Consider the following 22,244-nt stretch of genomic DNA (forward strand, 5'->3'; position numbering starts at 1 on the left):
TTGATTTTATCTGTGACATACCAGATTTTATTTTTATTTTTCAGAAACTGGTATGGAATTTGCTACATAATATCCACTATAATGTCAACATGATATGTGTGATGCAGTCATAATAGAACTGGCTGTATAATTACAAGGCTTTTTAAATATCAGGAGATGACAGACTTAACTGTTGAAACTGGTCATCAGAAATAAGAGAGTCCTGAATGCCATCTTGGATATTAAATTTTCTACAAAAGCAATTACAGATAACTTCTTCTTACCTCTATTTATGAGAAATTTCAAACATGTATATGCTTATGTGCATGAAAGGAAGAAAACGAATGGTTTTGGCATCTGAAATGAACTATTTATTATGAATATATTGCACAAATGTTATAATTACAGTCTCTATAACTGCTGATTTTTAAAGTACAATTCATTTGATTTCGTGTTTACAAAATTATTGTGTACAGCAAGTATACTTTTATGAAGTTAACTATTACAAATGCGATACCTAGTTCTAATGAAGGTGTCCTGCCTCCACCACAAGGCTAATTCTGGGTTCATAATGCTTATTGACTCAAATTTATAATATTTATGCTGTTACAAATAAGACAACAGATGAAGTTCTAATGCACTGCAATAAAAAGGCAATCACATTTTTCACATCACAAAAATAAGTTTGTACTTTGAGACCACAAAATATTCTGGTCATGTGTGTTCCATGTACTTGTCACTGTTCCCAAAAGCAACTTGTTTACTCTCCTATATCACACAGAAAATCATTTAGTTACTAAATAAATCAACTGTGTAATATATATGACATTTATTATTCCCCTTTGGAGTGAAACACTTCCATTTCCAGCCACAGTCAGCAAAAAACCTGTGATTCTATGATTTGTATGAATGCCTTTATACACAGATCTTCTGCATCAAAAGCAAAATACTAATTACTTTCAAAATGACAGCTTAGGCCTGTTACAGGAATTAAGTGGTGCTACCCAAAAGTTCTGGGACATTCACTACTAATGAAAATTACTTACCCTAATTTTCAACTTCCTCTGCTTAGGTACATTTACAGTGACTCACTTGATCTTCCACATATTCATGCACTCTGGAGCCCTGCTCTGTAGCTCCTTTGATGAGCTCTCTAGTGTGCTGCAACGCCTGTTGTGTTTCTATAACGTTTTTAAACGAGAAAAAGCTGTGCAGGGAAAAGCAGAAATTGTGAGGGAGACCTTGCTATGGTGGAGCAGCCTTATTGGATGTTCATGGGCTATGTAGCTTTTAAGGATCTGATGATAGGAGACATAATGGGTAACAGAAGCTACGCATGCAACTTTTCATAGTATAAAGATTTACAACAAGCGTGGTCTCTATTTTCATCCCTTGAACTTTAGGTAGCATCTTATTCATCTTTATGGATCTGAGAAACACATCCATTCACAGAATCATTATGATTTTTGTAAATTACTGGGCTGATTCTTTTAAATAAATGGAACAATTCACTGATATTAGAATGTCGCAAAAGAAATAACAAGATCATAATCTGAATTTAAAGTGTGAGAAATATTATCTAATCCCATGTCCATGGAAGACAAATACATTACTTATGAAACTGTTTACGTAAAATGTCTACTAATGAAAATGCTTCTTCCAGTCTCTTCTTGTATAAGAAGTTTCTGAAGCATTTGCTTCTTAAAAAGTTCACATGCTTATGTTCCTATAGTAAATCTAAAATATGCAGCATTGCAAAGGCAAGAATTCGAACTTTCGGAGCATACTTAGCATGTGGGCTACCAATCCACATGTCTTTAATGTCTATGTATCACCAAGTCTATCAGTAAATACAATGCACACAGTTATAGTGCTGTAATTTCAGTTCAAACACTAAAATGGAGCAGTGAATTCACAATGACTTTCTTTTTTATTACAAAGAATGAAGTAACTGTTACATCTGTATTATGCTGTTGTCCACTGGAAGCAAAAGACAAGGTACCTAAAATACAAACAAAAAAATATTTATGTAGGTTCCAGGACTACACCTTCAGTGGACACAAAATATTTATGCTGATGGTAATATAATGGATTCAAAAGAGAGATGTCACAGCTTTACAGTATCACTTTGAGCAATAATACTAACAACTGATCTTTTCAATCAGATTCTGTCAAGAGGTGTTCTGTTAGTTCATAACTGCTTTACATGCTCCATGACATAATGGAAGATGATTTATCACATATTCAAGATATTTTCAGAGTTTTCAACTGCAATTCACATTTGTCATTTAATATAATGGCAGCACTAAATTCAGAAACAACAATTTAAATGGTTTCAGTGACTGAGGGAAATGGCTTCCTAGAAGTAAGAAATTTCTTATAAACCATTGCTGATATAAGTAATTGAGTCACTATTGTAATAATTAATGCCCTGTAACAGTATATTCTCCCTGTCTTCTCCCATTCTTTCTTCACCCCCCCTTCCCCAACCTCTTACATACTGTTTTTTGTTTGCTGCACGGTATACACGCATTACCACCTTCCCTTTCCCCTTCCCCTTCCTTCTTTCTACACACAAAACATCTCACTGCAATGATATTTTTACTTGTTTTTAAGTTCATCAGTGCCTAATATAACTAGCAAATTTTATTCAAAGGAAAAACTACTCAATCAGGCCTTCCTTAGAATGATACCCTCTTTTTTTATCAAAATAGTATGAAAATAATTGTATACCAGTTGTTCTTTATTATGTACAACTGGTATTTGATTCAATTAAAAAAACTACACAAGGAATTGCTTTATACAGATCACATTGATGTATTGTAAAATTTCATACATAAAAAAGACAGTTAACAAAGATGTAATCACTAGTTCACTGGAGATTATTTTTCTTCAAATGAGCTAAGCTATATAATTTCTCTGTACAAAATGCACAAGGTAAAATGCATCAAAATATTTACATTACTGTTACATTCAAAATAGTTTTCATTCGGTTCAGACAGTCACTACGAAACATATAAATATAAAAATTAATCTCACTGTAATAAAAAAGATTCATCACATACTTATGCGAACATATATCTACTTTAGTCGAAGGTGTTCAATCGAATCGCTTCATTCATCCGTGTGTGTATACAAACTAAATATCTAGGAATTAAGTAACAGTATAGTACTGTTGCCTTCCTGATGAGTACTCTTTGTGCTATATTGTTCATTTCAAATATATATATTAGATAACAATATCTAACACGATCACATAACCTGAGTATATTCGTCCTGGCAATTGAGAAAAGCGATGCAAAAAGTTTCTTACTCTTCAGCCACAACTATTACATCTTCAACAGTCCATAGTCTTTCCTCAGCATGTCCTACTCAAATGCCAAAAGCAGAATGGCACATAGACTCACTATGGGAAACTGGATGTGCCTCCTGTTGAAACAACTACCTTATCATTTCCAGGTACTTCTGTTTGTGCTTACTCAGCATTTCTGTGACAGTGACTAGCTTCTTTAGGGTAACCTGGAAAGAAATTGAGTAGATAAATTGTTAAAACTGTTCCACACATCGGTTTTTCTGTCAGTAGTTCAAAAAATTATCTGCACACAAAGCAAAACATACATAAAAATTAAGGGAGAAACAAGAAAAAAGAAATTGTGTCTCATTTCTTGTTATCCAGAATTTTGCAATTATTTCAAGTACCAATAATATTCAAGGTGACGGTTCAGAGTGTTTGTGATATGGCCCAAACTTGCAATTTCTGTCAACATCCAGGGTGCCCTAGTTAAGGTTTCAGTTTCAAAATGCTGCAAGAAGGGAACCACTGCTCAGAATCACATCAAATTTGAACAGTGTATTATCAAATAAAAAATGAAAATTTTGCAAAGAGATGGCACTGTACGCATCAGATTATGCACACCAATACACGAGATGGCCAACATAATTGTCCCTATGAAGGGTGGCACACTGCATGTAAAGCTCTTACAAAAATGGTGACTGTGCTCCAGTAGCCTTGCCGAAGTTCCAGACACTCAAGAGTATGAAAAAAGGCATTGGTTCAATGTCTGATAAGGGCCAGTAGAAAATGATTACGACATGTGAAAAGACAGGTTCTTTTGAAGTGCAATATGGCAGGAGGAGGAAAGCAGTTGCTCTGACATCTGTCAAAGATGTAGCCACAGTGCAGGGGTCGAGCAGTGGTGTGCAAAGACGCGGTGCCTGAACAGATTGCCTGAACACTGGACTTGCCTGCGAGTACAGCGCATAAAATCTTATGAAACATCCTGCATTGCTATCCATACAAAATCACCATGTACAGGAGTTACTTCCTGCTGAGATGCTAGCAAGAAGAACATTCATTTTGGGATTTCTTGCTCGCATGGAAGTGGAAAAAGAATGGCCATGGAACATTCTGTGGACAGATAAAGCACATTTCCATCTCCAAGGACATCTCAATCTGCAGAATTACAGAAATGGACAACGGAAAATCTGCCCACACTTCAACCAGTACCACTTCATCCTACAAAGGTGACTGTGATGCTCATTGACAGCATCATTTATTGAAGAGCTGTATTTTATCGAGAAAATGAGTCCTGCAGATCCTGTTACTTGTACCCTCAGTGGTAAATGCTGTGTGAGTCCTCTGTGTACCAACGTCACTCCAATTCTTCAACAGCATGCATGTATAGATAGTACCCTTTTATGCAAGATGGCACCCATCTGCACACTGCAGAGGCAATTCGGAAATGATACAATTATCAGCCGTCATTTACCTACAGCAAGGCCGTCCGGATCATCTGATCTTAATCTGTGTGACTTCCAGCTGTGGGGTTTTCTGAAAGACGACGTGTTCAGTGCTCCAATTATGAACACAGCTGAATCGACAGCACACACTGTGCAACATATTCTAAATGTGACCCCTGAGACACTCTGACCTGTTTGGAACATGCTGTTTCTTGATTTCAACACATGGCAGAAAATGGTAGACAGCATATAAAACATGTGTTGCACCAGCCTCACAACAGTTTTGTTTTTAAAGTGTTTTATGGTCCCAGGACAATTAAAAACCAAATTAAGTTTGCTTTTTAGGTGGTTTTTGGATCCAAGACAATTAAAAAGCAATGTAATTTTGCTTCTTAGGTCGTTTTTGGACCCAGGACAATTAAAAATTGATGTCTTGATTTTGTGTGTTTTTGGCTTCAGGACAATTAAAAACAATTTTTTCCCATGCAATGCGGAACAACTTCATCAAAGCGTTGGCTGTAGAACTTGTCAGTCGTGTACACTGAACAGTATGCATGGTGTAATGTGCAACTCAAATCACAGTCATCGTACCGCAATTCATCTGTGATTTGTATCCAACCCCATTTACTTTTAGTTCCATGATGTTCCCCCTGGTGTCAACAATATGCTGTTCAAATTTGATGTCAAACAGTGGTTTTCTTTCTACAGCATCTTGAAACTGAAACTTTAAGTATGGACACTCTGTATTGTTATAATTTACCAATTGTAGCCAACTGTGTCTAAATGTAACATTCTATGGTGTGCTAATAAATGCTAATCGTGAACACTGTGCAACTAACTTTAGCTTTATGATTGAGGAAGTGGGTGAAGATACGTTGTTTTCATTTTGAAGTATTGAGGGACAGCATATAAAGAGACTTCTACAGAACTTATTTAGTTTTAATCTCCCTATCTACCCCCCCCCCCCTCCCCCCTCCTTTTCTCCTAACAGATCATTAAAAGTAACACAGTGAAGAAATAGGTAATATACCAACCCCTGCCTGTCCAAGGCATCTGGCTGTAAATCTACATCTACATCTACATCTACATCTACATGACTACTCTGCAATTCACATTCAAGCGCTTGGCAGAGGGTTCATCGAACCACAATCATTATATTTTGTATGAAAAACAGATTTTCTGGAATCAGTGCAATACTAAAGCAGTGGTTTGTGTTGTACTGAACAATGCTGACTAAAACAGGGGAAATAATGGGACCAGAGGAAGCTGGGGAAATTACACTGAGGTGATGAAAATCATAGAACACCCTGTTGGACCTCCTTTTGCTGGCCATAGTGCAGCAACTCAAGGTGGCATAGACTCAATGAACTGCTGGAAGTCATCTGCAGAAATAACAAGTCGTGCTGGCTCTAAGGCCGTCCATAATTGTGGCAGTGTTGATGGTGCAGGATTCTGTGCACAAACTGACCTCTCAATTACGTCCCACAAATGTTTGATGGGACTTATGTCAGGCGATTCTGAGTGGCTGAATCATTCGTACAAACTGTCCAGAATGTTCTTCAAACTAGTCATGAACAGTTGTGTCCCAGTGACATGGCATGTTGTCATCCATAAAAATTCCACCTTTGTTTGGGAACATGAAGTTCATGAATGGCTGCAAATGATCTCCAAGTAGCAGAACAAAACCATTTCCAGACAATGCTTGGTTCTGTTGGACCAGAGGGCCTAGTCCATACAGCGTAAACACAGCCCATGCAATTATGGGGCGACTACCAGCATGCACAGATTCTTGTTCACAACTTGGGTCCATGACTTTGAGGGGTCTGTACTACACTCGAACCCTACCATCAGCTCTGACCAACTGAAATCGGGACTCAACTGACCAGGTCACAGTTTCCCAGCCATCTAGGGTCCAAAAAATATGGTCACAAGTCCAGGAGAGGTGCTGCTGGTGATTCCTTGCTGTTAGCAAAGGCACTTGTGTCGGCCGTCTGCTGCCATGGCACAATAACGTCAAATTTCGTGGCACTGTTCGAACACATACATTTGTGGTACGTCCCAAATTGATTTCTTTGGTTATTTCACACTGTGTTGCTTGTCTGTTAACAATAACAAACCTATGCAAACGCTGCTGCTCTCTGTCATTATGTGAAGACTGTCGGCCACTGCATTGTCTGTGGTGAGAAGTATTGTCTGAAAATTTGTATTCTCAGCACACTCTTGACACTGTGGATCTCAGAACATAGAATTCCCTAATGATTTTCGAAATGGAATGTCCCATGTTTTTAGCTCCAACTACCATTCCACTTTCAAAGTCTATTAATTCTTGTCGTGTGGTCATAACAGGATGTACATGTGGACAAGGGGAAAAAATTCCCAGATTTCCTGGTTAAAAATACACTTTTTCCCAGGTGAAAATACATTTTTTCCATGTTAAGTGACAGTATATTTTCCCTCAGAACTGTAAAACTTATCAATTCTTTGAATGGTTAAGGTTTTATACAACAGTGTAGAACTTCTCAGCACTTTAGTAAACAAACACTGGGAGGAGGGGGGGAGGGGTCATTTTTAAAATGTCTGATGTGCAGCAGCATGTACGCTGCATATTTTTTGTATTACATTGCCCTACATGTTTTCATGTTACAAAAGTACACTCCTGGAAATTGAAATAAGAACACCGTGAATTCATTGTCCCAGGAAGGGGAAACTTTATTGACACATTCCTGGGGTCAGATACATCACATGATCACACTGACAGAACCACAGGCACATAGACACAGGCAACAGAGCATGCACAATGTTGGCACTAGTACAGTGTATATCCACCTTTCGCAGCAATGCAGGCTGCTATTCTCCCATGGAGACGATCGTAGAGATGCTGGATGTAGTCCTGTGGAACGGCTTGCCATGCCATTTCCACCTGGCGCCTCAGTTGGACCAGCGTTCGTGCTGGACGTGCAGACCGCGTGAGACGACGCTTCATCCAGTCCCAAACATGCTCAATGGGGGACAGATCCGGAGATCTTGCTGGCCAGGGTAGTTGACTTACACCTTCTAGAGCACGTTGGGTGGCACGGGATACATGCGGACGTGCATTGTTCTGTTGGAACAGCAAGTTCCCTTGCCGGTCTAGGAATGGTAGAACGATGGGTTCGATGACGGTTTGGATGTACCGTGCACTATTCAGTGTCCCCTCGACGATCACCAGTGGTGTACGGCCAGTGTAGGAGGTCGCTCCCCACACCATGATGCCGGGTGTTGGCCCTGTGTGCCTCGGTCGTATGCAGTCCTGATTGTGGCGCTCACCTGCACGGCGCCAAACACGCATACGACCATCATTGGCACCAAGGCAGAAGCCACTCTCATCGCTGAAGACGACACGTCTCCATTCGTCCCTCCATTCACGCCTGTCGCGACACCACTCGAGGCGGGCTGCACGATGTTGGGGCGTGAGCGGAAGACGGCCTAACGGTGTGCGGGACCGTAGCCCAGCTTCATGGAGACGGTTGCGAATGGTCCTCGCCGATACCCCAGGAGCAACAGTGTCCCTAATTTGCTGGGAAGTGGCGGTGCGGTCCCCTACGGCACTGTGTAGGATCCTACGGTCTTGGCGTGCATCCGTGCGTCGTTGCGGTCCAGTCCCAGGTCGACGGGCACGTGCACCTTCCGCCGACCACTGGCGACAACATCGATGTACTGTGGAGACCTCACGCCCCACGTGTTGAGCAATTCGGCGGTACGTCCACCCGGCCTCCCGCATGCCCACTATACGCCCTCGCTCAAAGTCCGTCAACTGCACATATGGTTCATGTCCACGCTGTCGCGGCATGCTACCAGTGTTAAAGACTGCGATGGAGCTCCGTATGCCACGGCAAACTGGCTGACACAGACGGCGGCGGTGCACAAATGCTGCGCAGCTAGCGCCATTCGACGGCCAACACCGCGGTTCCTGGTGTGTCCGCTGTGCCGTGCGTGTGATCATTGCTTGTACAACCCTCTCGCAGTGTCCGGAGCAAGTGTGGTGGGTCTGACACACCGGTGTCAATGTGTTCTTTTTTCCATTTCCAGGAGTGTATATATTCAATTTTCAACAAACACAGCAAGTTAGTTTCCGAAGCATCAAAATTTAGATTGTGATGTGCTTTTGTAAGCCAGTTGTAGCTTATGTAACATGATCTTGCAAGCTGATGATATCAGCTATTCATAGCATAGGACATCAGATGTAGTCAGCCATAGCAACATTACTGTTAAGTAACATGAACATACCAATAGCAAAAGTTAATGGTTTAAATTAATATACATAGTATAGCTATAAGAAAAGTTAAGCTTTTACATATAATATTGGACTTTTTTTTTTTTTTGGCATGTTGTCCACTTTGAGATACATTAGACAAATGTGCCAGCACAATTTCAAATAATGACATAAAAGTCTGGTCTTCTGGGCTCCAAAGTCTTCTAAGTGGCTGGCCCTCAAAGTGTTAAGCTTTAAACGAGAATCAAATATTCTGTGATCAAGAAATTCAAAGCACGGGCACACACATAACATAATTTATCTTGAGCAAAATGAAATTTATTTGTATGTAACGCTTTTCAAACCACCATTTGCAATATTTTCCTGCAACCTATTTAAGAATTCGTTTCAGCAGTTGTCAGAGAGCATCAGAAAACAGCTTTACTGTGCGTGCGGAGCTATGATGATGTAGGAAGCCCACATGTCTGTATGTATGTATATAGCATTAAGAGATCTTACATTACGTCATAAAGAAAACAGGACTTCAGAGGATACTCCAAGAGCATCTGAATTTTGTAAATCATACTAAAATGCATACTTTGTCTTAAAATAGACAGTCGTATGTCCAGATTCACAAAGAAGTAAGCCCCAACCTGATATCAAGCTTTTCAGTGTGGTTTTTAGGGTGGAAATTTTCTTGGAGTGCGAGTACCATATCTCATGTTTGGTTCTTTATTATGGCATAATGCCCTGCTTACCAGAAGATAAAACATAAACCTGAAATTCAGCAAACAGTTGACACTAACCAATAGAATTTCAAATAAATTTACTGCCTCTATGGTAACGATTAATAAAAACCAAATTTCTTAAGCAAACTGACAAAAATAACTTCATTGTCCTGCAACAAGGCAATTAATGCCCGACTGCCAAAAACCTGGAAATAATTTTTTTAGGTGAACAATGTAAACAAAGAGGAAACAGCAATATCACTAAATGTAAACATGGGTCACATGGACATCCCCCCCCCCCCCCCCCCCCCCCGCCCTCCCCACCCAACTAAACTCAGACTGCTCTGCGTATGCACAAATCTGGCAGCTTGGGTGCACCAAAAAAATTTTCCCGGATAGCATCTGGCTGCTTGTTGCTACTGCTGATGCGGTTAACAGCAACACTTCAAGTAGCCAGGAGTGAGAGGAGGTATTGCTCATATGTGACTCAACTGTGCATGTGCATCAGTCTGCTATCAACTGCTCAAATGAACCTAATCTGAACCTTTGTGACATCATGCTCATTGCAAGCAGTTTGTTGTTATGAAGTATTGCGTAGCCTTCAGCGTAAGCCTTTGACACATTTTACTGTTGGCAGACGCTTGTGTGTGCACTGTGTTTTGTTGTTGTAAATGGCACATTTCCTTTGCAACCCAAGTTTTATTTTGGGTTTTTCCCCTCGTTTATTTTTTATTGCTTCAATATTATTCTCCAGTAGTGGGCTGAAGTGAAATTCTTTGTTAGAGTATTAATTCTTACCAGTCAAAACAACAAAAATTTAACTGAAAACTAAAACAACGAAAAATTCAAAGAATTCTTAACAATTCCCGTGTTTTTCCTGGTTTCCTCACAGTTGAAAAGGTTATATAGTTTTTCCTGGATTTCTCAGGGTGCACATCAGAAACATTTTCACATGAATTACCTGAGTACAAATGACAGCTCTGCCAATGACTCCTATTTTATACCTTTTGTACACAATATTACCACATTCTGTATATGTGCACATCAGCTGATAGTATAAAAGTTGTTTACAAATTTTTAAATTCTAAAACTATGGACTGCTACTGGTTGTCGAATTACACCATTAACACAAACAATACGTTCAGTCTCCACACTATTAGCTTTTATTTTTGATAATTGTGTAGAATTTGGAGTATTTATGGAATCATTCAAGTTATCAAAAGTTATCACAGTTTTTTTAAAAAGCATCAAACAAATTCCCGAAAGATACAGAGCAGTCTCAACTGAGCCAATATTTTCAAAGATATCTGAGCCACTGCTACACACAAATAAGCAGCTACTTTGAAAAATAGAATCTCCTATGTAACAATCCCTCCCCATGAACCATGGACCTTGACATTGGTGGGGAGGCTTGCGTGCCTCAGCGATACGGATAGTTTTACCGTAGGTGAAAACACAATGGAGGGGTCTCTGTTAAGAGGCCAGACAAACGTGTGGTTCCTTAAAAGGGGCAGCAGCCTTTTCAGTAGTTGCAGAGGCAACAGTCTGGATAACTGACTGATCTGGCCTTGTAACACTAACTAAAACGGCCTTGCTGTGCTGGTACTGCGAACACCTGAAAGCAAGGGGAAACTACAGCCGTAATTTTTCCCAAGGGCATGCAGCTTTACTATATGGTTAAACAATGACGGCGTCCTTTTGGGTAAAATATTCCAGAGGTAAAATAGTCCCCCATTTGGATCTCCGGACGGGGACTACTCAATAGGATGTCTCTATCAGGAGAAAGAAAACTGGCGTTCTACGGATCGGAGCGTGGAATGTCAGATCCCTTAATCAGGCAGGTAGGTTAGAAAATTAAAAAAGGGAAATGGATAGGTTAAAGTAAGATATAGCGGGAATTAGTGAATTTTGATGGCAGGAGGAACAAGACTTCTGGTCAGGTGAATACGGGGTTATAAATATGAAATCAAATAGGGGTAATGCAGGAGTAGGTTTAATAATGAATAGGAAAATAGGAATGCGGGTAAACTACTCCAAACAGCATAGTGAAAAGAAAAAAAAAATGGTTCAAATGGCTCTGAGCACTATGGGACTTAACATCTGAGGTCATCAGTCCCCTAGAACTTAGAACTAGTTAAACCTAACTAACCTAAGGACATCACACACATCCATGCCCGAGGCAGGATTCGAACCTGCAACCATAGCGGTCGCGCGGTTCCAGACTGAAGCACGTAGAACCGCTTGGCCACAACGGCCGGCCAGCATAGTAAACCCATTATTGTGGCCAAGATAGATACAAAGCCCTCGCCTACCACAGTAGTAGTATAAGTTTATATGCCAACTAGCTCCGCAGATGACGAAGAGATTGATGAAATGTATGATGAGATGAAAGAAATTATTCAGATAGTGAAGGGAGACGAAAATTTAATAGTCATGGATGACTGGAACTCGATAGTAGGAAAAGGATGAGAAGGAAACATAGTAGATGAATATGGAATGGGAGTAAGAAATGAAAGAGGAAGCCGCCTGGTAGAACTTTGCACAGAGCGTAACTTAATCATAGCTAACACTTGGTTCAAGAATCATAAAAGAAGGTTGTATACATGGAAGAAGCCTGGAGATACTAGAAGGTTTCAGATAGATTATATTATGGTAAGACAGAGATTCAGGAACCGGGCTTTAAATTCAAAGAAATTTCCAGGGGCAGATGTGGACTCTGACCACAATCTATTGGTTATGAACTGTAGATTAAAACTAAAGAAACTCCAAAAAGGTGGGAATTTAAGGAGATGGGACCTGGATAAACTGAAAGAACCAGAGGTTGTAGAGAGTTTCAGGGAGATCATAAGGGAACAACTGACGGGAATGGGGGAAAGAAATACAGTAGAAGAAGAATGGGTAGCTCTGAGGGATGAATTAGTGAAGGCAGCAGAGGATCACATACGTAAAAAGATGAGGGCTAATAGAAATCCTTGGGTAATGGAAGAGATATTTAATTTAATTGATGAATGGAGAAAATATAAAAATTCAGTAAGTGAAGCAGGAAAAAAGGAATACAAATGTCTCAAAAATGAGATCGACAGGAAGCACAAAATGGCTAAACAGGGATGGCTACAGGACAAATGTTAGGACGTAGAGGCGCATATCACTAGGGGTAAGATAGATACTGCCTACAGGGGAAAAAAAAAAAAAAGAGACCTTTGGAGAAAAGTGAACCACTTGCAGGAATATCAAGAGCTCAGATGGAAACCCAGTTCTAAGCAAAGAAGGGAAAGCAGAAAGGTGGAAGGAGTATATAGAGGGTCTATACAAGGGCGATAATATATATATATATATATATATATATATATATATATATATATATATAATAATATTATAGAAATGGAAGATAATGTAGATGAAGATGAAATGGGAGATATGATACTGCATGAAGAGTTTGACAGAGCACTGAAAGACCTAAGTCGAAACAAGGCCCCGGGAGTAAACAACATTTCATTGGAACTACTGACAGCCTTGGGAGAGCCACGCCTAACGAAACTCTACCACCTAGTGAGCAAGATGTATGAGGCAGGCGAAATACCCTCAGACTTCAAGAAGAATATAGTAATTCCAATCCCAAAGAAAGAAGGTGCTGACAGATGTGAAAATTACCGAACAATCAGTTTAATAAGTCACGGATGCAAAATACTAATGCGAATTCTTTACAGACGAATGGAAAAACTGGTAGAAGCCGACCTCGGGGAAGATAAGTTTGGATTCCATAGAAATGTTGGTACACGTGAGGCAATACTGACCCTACGACTTATCTTAGAAAATAGATTAAGGAAAGGCAAACCTATGTTTCTAGCATTTGTAGACTTAGAGAAAGCTTTTGATGATGTTGACTGGAATACTCTCTTTCAAATTCTGAAGGTGGCAGGGAGCAGAAGGCTATTTACAATTTGTACAGAAACCAGATGGCAGTTATAAGAGTCGAGGGGCATGAAAGGGAAGCAGTGGTTGGGAAGGGATTGAGACAGGGTTGTAGCCTCTCCCCGATGCTATTCAATCTGTATATTGAGCAAGCAGTAAAGGAAATGAAAGAAAAGTTTGGAGTAGGTATTAACATCCATGGAGAAGAAATAAAAACTCTGAGGTTCGCCGATGACATTGTAATTCTGTCAGAGACAGCAAAGGACCTGGAAGAGCAGCTGCAAGGAATGGACAGTTTCTTCAAAGGAGGATATAAGATTAACATCAACAAAAGCAAAATGAGGATAATGGGATGCAGTTAAATTAAATCAGGTGATGCTGCGGGAATTAGATTAGGAAATGAGACGCTTAAAGTAGTAAATGAGTTTTGCTATTTGGGGACCAAACAACTGATGATAGTTGAAGCAGAGAGGATATAAAATGTAGCCAGGTAATGGCAAGGAAACCATTTCTGATGAATAGAAATTTGTTAACATCAAGTATAGATTTAAGTGTCAGGGAGTCATTTCTGAAAGTATTTATATGGAGTGTAGCCATGTATGGAAGTGAAACATGGACAACAAATAGTTTAGACAAGAAGAGAATAGAAGCTTTCGAAATGTGGTGCTACAGAAGAATGCTGAAGATTAGATGGGTAGATCACATAACTAATGAGGAGGTATTGAATAGAATTGGAGAGAAGAGAAATTTGTGGCACAACTTGACTAGAAGAAGGGATCAATGGTAGGGCATATTCTGAGGCATCAAGTGATCACCAATTTAGTATTGGAGGGCAGCATGGAGGGTAAAAATTGTAGAGGAAGACCAAGAGACGAATACACTGAACAGATACAGAAGGATGTAGGTTGCAGTAGGTACTGGGAGATGAAGAATCTCTAACAGGATAGAGTACAGGGCTATTACAAATGATTGAAGCGATTTCATAAATTCACTGTAGCTCCATTCATTGACGTATGGTCACGACACACTACAGATACGTAGAAAAACTCAAAGTTTTGTTCGGCTGAAGCCGCACTTCAGGTTTCTGCCGCCAGAGCGCTCGAGAGCGCAAAGAGACAAAATGGCGACAGGAGCCGAGAAAGCGTATGTCGTGCTTGAAATGCACTCACATCAGTCAGTCATAACAGTGCAACGACACTTCAGGACGAAGTTCAACAAAGATCCACCAACTGCTAACTCCATTCGGCGATGGTATGCGCAGTTTAAAGCTTCTGGATGCCTCTGTAAGGGGAAATCAACGGGTCGGCCTGCAGTGAGTGAAGAAACGGTTGAATGAGTGCGGGCAAGTTTCCCGCGTAGCCCGCGGAAGTCGACGAATAAAGCAAGCAGGGAGCTAAACGTACCACAGCCGACGGTTTGGAAAATCTTACAGAAAAGGCTAAAGCAGAAGCCTTACCGTTTACAATTGCTACAAGCCCTGACACCCGATGACAAAGTCAAACGTTTTGAATTTTAGGTGCTGTTGCAACAGCTCATGGAAGAGGATGCGTTCAGTGCGAAAGTTGTTTTCAGTGATGAAGCAACATTTTTTCTTAATGGTGAAGTGAACAGACACAATGTGCGAATCTGGGCTGTAGAGAATCCTCACGCATGCGTGCAGCAAATTCGCAATTCACCAAAAGTTAACGTGTTTTGTGCAATCTCACGGTTTAAAGTTTACGGCCCCTTTTTCTTCTGTGAAAAAAACGTTACAGGACTCGTGTATCTGGACATGCTGGAAAATTGGCTCATGCCACAACTGGAGACCGACAGCGCCGACTTCATCTTTCAACAGAATGGTGCTCCACCGCACTTCCATCATGATGTTCGGCATTTCTTAAACAGGAGATTGGAAAACCGATGGATCGGTCGTGGTGGAGATCATGATCAGCAATTCATGTCATGGCCTCCACACTCTCCCGATTTAACCCCATGCGATTTCTTTCTGTGGGGTTATGTGAAAGATTCAGTGTTTAAACCTCCTCTACCAAGAAACGTGCCAGAACTGCGAGCTCGCATCAACGATGCTTTTGAACTCATTGATGGGGACATGCTGCGCCGAGTGTGGGAGGAACTTGATTATCGGCTTGATGTCTGCCGAATCACTAAAGGGGCACATATCGAACATTTGTGAATGCCTAAAAAAACTTTTTGAGATTTTGTTATGTGTGTGCAAAGCATTGTGAAAATATCTCAAATAATAAAGTTATTGTAGAGCTGTGAAATCGATTCAATCATTTGTAATAACCCTGTAGAATGGAGAGCTGCTTCAAACCAGTCTCCCGGACTGAAGACCACCACCACCACCACCACCACCACCACCACCACCACCACCACAACAACAACAACAACAACAACAACAACAACATGTAAGAATCAGTTTGGTTTTTGCCAGGGGAGGAACACAACAGTAGCTGTTGTCGAAACTGTGGATCAAACTTTAACAGCTATTGAAGAGAAAAACGTGGTATCACTGCTACTATGTGGCCTGAGCACCTGATTGCATTCCTCTTGACATACTAATAAAGAATCTGGAGTTTTATTGGGTGCGTGGAAGTACATTAACTATGATGTATTCTTATTTAAGCAGCAGAAAGCAGTCTATCTCAGTCAGAAATGTAAATTCCTCCTTAATGGAAATCAGCACAGGTGTTCCACAAGGATCAATTCTTGGACTCTTCTTCATTGCAGCACTCAATTATTTGCCCAACAGCTCATTCTGTCATATGCTATGCAGATGATACAACACTACTTACCACACATCAGAGAATCTCAGATCTGAACAGGATAACTAGGATACAGCCTTGTAGGGGTTTATAGCTAATAAACTCCCATGTAATCCTGATAAAAGCCAACAACTCCTAATGAGAGTGTCTAATGAAATAGAAAATAAGTCAGTAAAACTTTTAGGTATTTACATTGACTCCAGACTCCACAGGGAAGAACATATCAATCACATATGTGAAAAAAATATATAACCTCATTTTGAAGGTAAGGGATTTAGTGAGGTTGGATTACCTTAGGGTGACATACTTTGGACTATTCCAGTCACACGTCATGTCGGCTAATTGTAGGGGGGACACTCCCCTCACATCAAGATTATTTTAAAAACAAAAAAAGGCCTACATATAATGTGTCTGTGCTCTGTGTTAAAAATAATATTTTAGAATTTGCTGCTATGGGAGAATCTCATAAACACAACACCAGTGCTAAGGCTAATTTAGATACACCAAGGCACAGGTTAGCAAGAAATGAAAATTCTCACACAGTGAACCTACTCAAAATTTTCTACAAAGTATCCATCTGTGTTTGCTCTATGGATCTCAAAATTTTTAGAATTAAATGGTACAGCTGGCTATCAGATGGCCCATTTTACCATATTAAAGAATTCTTTGAGATGCCCGAGGAGGATATTAGCATGTAACAAACTTCCCTATAGTGTATTGTATCATTATATGGTATGTTTATGTTCTGTGTGATTGTGCTCCTAAGGTTTTTTTTTATATAATTTTGTCATGTACACTCTATCCAGTTATTATTGCACAGTGTTTGTACCATAGTACATCATGGACACTAGCTCTTAGAAATCTTCCTGTAGCATATACTATTATTGTGGTGTTCAATATGTATACTACAGTTAAATGATATCAGCTTATTTTCTTACTATATACCTGAATGTATTATACAACAATGTTGAAGCCTATTTCATTATTAAATAATCAATGGTGAATAAAAATTCTCGATTCTTGTGTATTTCTATCCCATGAATTTTGATATCTCTGTGCATTACTGGACTTTCACTACATTCCATCGTGGGTACACTCCTCACATGTTAATGACTTCCCATTCAGTTTAAACACACAATGCTAATTATTCATAAACATTACAAGTACGGTAATCAGAAATAAGTGATGTAAAAAGGAATAACATGTTCCTCAGTTTTAAAGTAGAGAAAAAAAAGTGGCACAGTATTTACAATATCACGCAGCTTCTGTAAAATACCAGCTTCAAGAACAACAGCGCTTGGAATCACCACAAACCTTAAAGAGAAGATATGGAAGGTAACCTGATGAAGATACTCAACAGGTTTTTTTGCTATTTTCGAAGGTGAGGTTTTATACCATAATACTCCAAGACATCTCACATTAAAGGAGAAAAATTCCATATTACAAGTGTGCCATAAAAATGAAACATGGTACTCGTCCATTACTCTCAGGGGAAAATAACATTCAGAAACAGAATGGAAATCACAGGAAAGTGGTCAAACCTTGGAAAGAAGATCAGCCTAAGAGGGGGGTGGGGGTTATGAATAGGTGGTTTGATAAAACATGTGATAAACTGTAATCTGCTGAGATGTGGCTGAAAACAGAGATTATTACAAGGGTAAGAGACCTGCTAAAAGGTTGCAGCAAGGAAGAGAGCCTAGAATGCAGAAAGGAGACATAAAATAATGAAAGGACTCATATTGCAAAGTAAGGACTCATAGTGCAAAGTAAATGTGGAGAAACAGAGAAGTAGGTAGCAGAATAATCTCATGAAATGATACCATATAGTCGAAAGTGAAGCAAAATATACTGACTATAAGCCTAATCATATACCACTAAAAGTTGTCTACATACCTACATAAACAATATACTATACAATAGAAGCAATTAAATGAAAAATTAGGATGCAAACAACCTGAGCCATGAGATGGAGGAATAACATAACTCATATTAAATATCTGGTAATGGTTAAACACAATAAAGAAATGAAGTAAAACTATGTTCCCTGTGGAAGCTAGTTCTGTGACAGGAATGGTGATAGTTTACAATACAGGTGGAAAAGTACTGTCAGATGTATAGGAATGGAGCAAGAAACAAAATGAAACATAAATGTAGATATGAATGTCAAAGGACGGAAGGAAAGCTGAATTATTCACTTATGAATGTAGTAAATTGGAAAATATGACAAGAGAAGTGAAGGATATGAAGGTATGTTAAAGAAAACAGAGGAGGGAACAGGTGATAATGTTTCTCCTACAGTACCATGAAAATATACAGAGTGACAGAGAAATTAAGTGGCTGCAGGGTAGCAGTTGTAACTAGGAGAAATTTTGTGGTCCTGCAGCACCCAGATTGATTTCTGCAAGGACAAGCGTCCTCCCAGATGAATAGAAGGAAGCCTGGAAATACCTGTGTACACGAACAGACAAAGCACATGAAAGACCAACTAGATGAATCTACATTACAAGTAAAATTGTTCAAGTGATCCTAAACACATATGTAGGGGAGTGCTGTAGGGAAAACGCTGGCAGTGTAGCAGCCACAATTAACCTATTTCCAACAACATGTATCAGGAATGCTTCACAGCAGAAGGCAATGTAGTGTATATTGAATGTTCCCTGCTAAGATCTCTGCACACCAAGAGCATTGTCAGAAGAAAATACATTTTCTGCAGACATATAGTTCTGCTGTGGTACAGATAACAGGTGCCCCACAGTATGGGAGAGAAACTGGCAACTCCGAAGTATAAATATGCTGGAAGTACGATTCCTGTGGGCAAAACATCTAAATTGCACATGGATTCACCATGAAATTCTGCCAGCATGTGAACCAAATGCAATGTCATGTAGAGCCATAGTGAAATGGTGCCAACAATTTGAGCAAAGCCGCACAGGTGCAGGTGATAGCGATTGGGAATAACGGTTATTGACATTGAACACCTATGACAACTTCCAGGCAAACTTTTCAACAAACTGAAATACAATTTTGGAGGAAAGATATTTTCCAATGATGAGGAAGTTCATGCTGTAATTCTTGAATCGATCTGTGACCAAGGAACAGATTTCTATTGCCATCTGAAACAAGATGTTACCTGGCTTTTGCTAAGGGCTTGTAGTTCCTTTAGATGTGAGACACATATGTGGTGAAGTGTGCCTAAATCTCGAGCTGGATCACCTTTAATCCTTGCCTCCTCAGGTTCAGGCTTTTCTGGTAAATTCTGAAATGACATAATTTATAACAACAATTAAATTTTAACTCCAATGACATGTTCATCATTTATGTAAATATACAAATGAATTCTGTTTCTCAAATATTTGTCCAAAGTGGTGCAAATGGTCAGTATACAAAGCTTCTAATTATTAGTTATGAACATAAATTTAAACCTTCAAGCAGACTTACAGACAGCTGATCCAGGAAAACAACCATGCGCTCTTTGTTTTTGAGGATAAAGGGGTTGACAACTTCCATGTAGGGTTCCTTCCCTCCAAATTCAATGAGATTAGCAAGATTTTGAAGGCACTTAGCAACCATTATAAGAGATCTTGCAGCCATGGGTGGTGGAGGCTCTGTAACAGATGAAGATAACAAATTATGAGATATATGCAGAAATGTTGGCATTACGGATTACAGTTTTTTTTTTCCTTTTCTTTTCAAAGCAAAGATCATACAATGATGAACTGATGACGTACAGATTTCATGTTTATTTCAATGGGACAAAGATCAAGAATATAAATGTATAGAAGGCCATGTGTAGCTTTAAGAGATGAAATAGTGAAGACAGCAATAGGGTCTAATATGCAAGAAGAAAATACCCAGTAGAAATTCTTGGATAACACACGAGATACTGAATATATCTCACCAAGTACATCCTCATGCACAACTATTTCTCCTTTATTAGGAAAATATACAAACGAATCTGTGGCACAGGCATGACACCCATACGGCATGTCAACTTGTATGTGGGCCATGGAGAAGAAACCTTTCCAGTCTTCCCAGCTCAAACCCCTTGTCTGGTTCACTGATGAGATCTTTGTGACCTGGACCTATGGCCAAGACATCTTCATTCCCCACAACCTGAACACCTTACCTTCCCTTTTCTTCATCTGGTTCTCTTCAGTCCAATGTGCTACCTTTCTAGTTGTTGACCTCCACTTCTCTGATGGCTCGATCAGTACTTCTGTCCATATCAAGCTCACTAACTATCAACAGCACCTGCATTTTGACAGGTATCATACCTTCCAAACCAAAAATCCCCTCCTATATAGTTTGGCCATCTGTGGACGTCATATCTGAAGGGATGGATTCCCATGCCCAGTATGCTGAAGGTCTCAGTAAGGCCTTTATTGGAGTACAACAAAGCGGCCATACTACCCACATTAATATGTACTGAGAGAGGGGGAAAAAACTGCATACACCATCAAAGCAAAGAAAACAACAAAACAAAATTTTATTTTTTAAAATATCAATGATAATCCAGTCATGTCACAAATATAGAATACGTAAAGATCTCTCATCCACTTGTTTAACTTTAAACACTTCTTTCCTCAAAATGATATATAAAATTAGCCACGTATATCATTTCAGATGTAAAACGGACAAAGAATAAAATAATGGAAAGGCAGCCACACACCTACAATGGTCAATACATGGAGCACAGGAACGCATAACAGGAAATGGCATTCAGCAATCAATACCTGGAGCACATTAACACATAACAGGAAACGGCATTTACACTAGCTTTCGAGCATTCGCTCTTTTTCTAGCAGAAGTAAAGACATTCCCATGGCCCCGGCAAGACTAATTCTCCCCCCCCTCTCTCCCCCCCCCTCTCACCCCTTTTCAACCCCTCTCCCTTATCTGCTTCCTACTTTTCTCCCTTTTCATCTTCGTCTCCCCCTCCCCCCTTTCAGTATCCAGCACCTGTTTTTGCTCTACCTTCTGTACTCTTTTTGTTTTGTTGAATGATGGAATCATCTGTCCAAAGACCTGCTCTTTCCCACTACCCCCTCCTTCCAGCCTTCCCTACTCCCTCTGCACCTCCATCAACTCAGGCAACTGCTTTCAATAATTGGTTCAACACAGAAATTAGCTTGATTTTTTAATTTTTTTCCCGAGTTACTGAACAGAATAGAAGGAGTGAGCCATCAGGGAACTCTTCAGTTTAGACATGAAAGTGCGTAGATTACTGATAAAGATTTTTGAATTCTTGTGGCAGCTTACTGAAAATGGATGCAGCACAATAATGCAAGCCTTCCTTCAAAAAAGTCAAGGAGGTGCATTCCAAATGCAGATTGGATTTCTGCCTGATATTAACTGAGTGAAGGCTGCTTGGGAATAAGCTGATATTGTTAGCAACAAATGACATTAAAGAAAATATGTATTGAGAAGCCAATCAGAATTCCCAGACTACTAACAGGTGTTGACAAGAGATTCATGAACTTACACCACGCATTGCTCAAACCATCCATTTATGAGCCAAAAATACTCTCTTTGAATCAGAAGAGTTACCCCGAAAAATAATACTATATGTCATTAGTAAATAAAAATGAGCTAAATACACTACTTTTCCTGTTGAACTATCCCTTATTTCAGATACTGTTCTAATGGTAAATAAAGAAGCACTTAGTCTTTAAACGAGATCCTGAACATGGTCTTGCCACGACAGCTTACTGTCTATCTGAATGCCCAGTAATTTGAACTGTCCGGGCTCACTACTCATATGCCCTTTCTGTGTAATCACAATGTCAGTTTCTGTTGTATTGTGGGTTAGAAACTGTAAAAACTGAATCTTAATTGTTTCTGAGCTCCACGCATTGATCCATTATAGATGAAAGATTGCCTTTCCCTTAT

The 22,244-nt window shown here is 39.7% G+C and overlaps 1 protein-coding gene across 1 annotated transcript in view; it reads right to left on the reverse strand.

The window, feature by feature from the left end:
- Window positions 1-336: 336 nt before the first annotated feature.
- Window positions 337-22,244, reverse strand: part of LOC126095200 (ras GTPase-activating protein 1) — a 175,390-nt gene continuing 153,482 nt past the window's right edge. The window contains exons 16-18 of the mRNA XM_049909932.1: window positions 19,794-19,960; window positions 19,486-19,611; window positions 337-3,498 (exon numbers count right to left, since the gene is read on the reverse strand). Of these exons, the coding sequence (XP_049765889.1) occupies window positions 3,421-3,498; window positions 19,486-19,611; window positions 19,794-19,960 (371 nt within the window). The 3' untranslated portion in view covers window positions 337-3,420. The remainder of the gene's footprint in view (window positions 3,499-19,485; window positions 19,612-19,793; window positions 19,961-22,244) is intronic.

This window comes from Schistocerca cancellata, chromosome 8 (genome assembly GCF_023864275.1).
Source record: "Schistocerca cancellata isolate TAMUIC-IGC-003103 chromosome 8, iqSchCanc2.1, whole genome shotgun sequence".
NCBI lineage: Eukaryota > Metazoa > Arthropoda > Insecta > Orthoptera > Acrididae > Schistocerca > Schistocerca cancellata.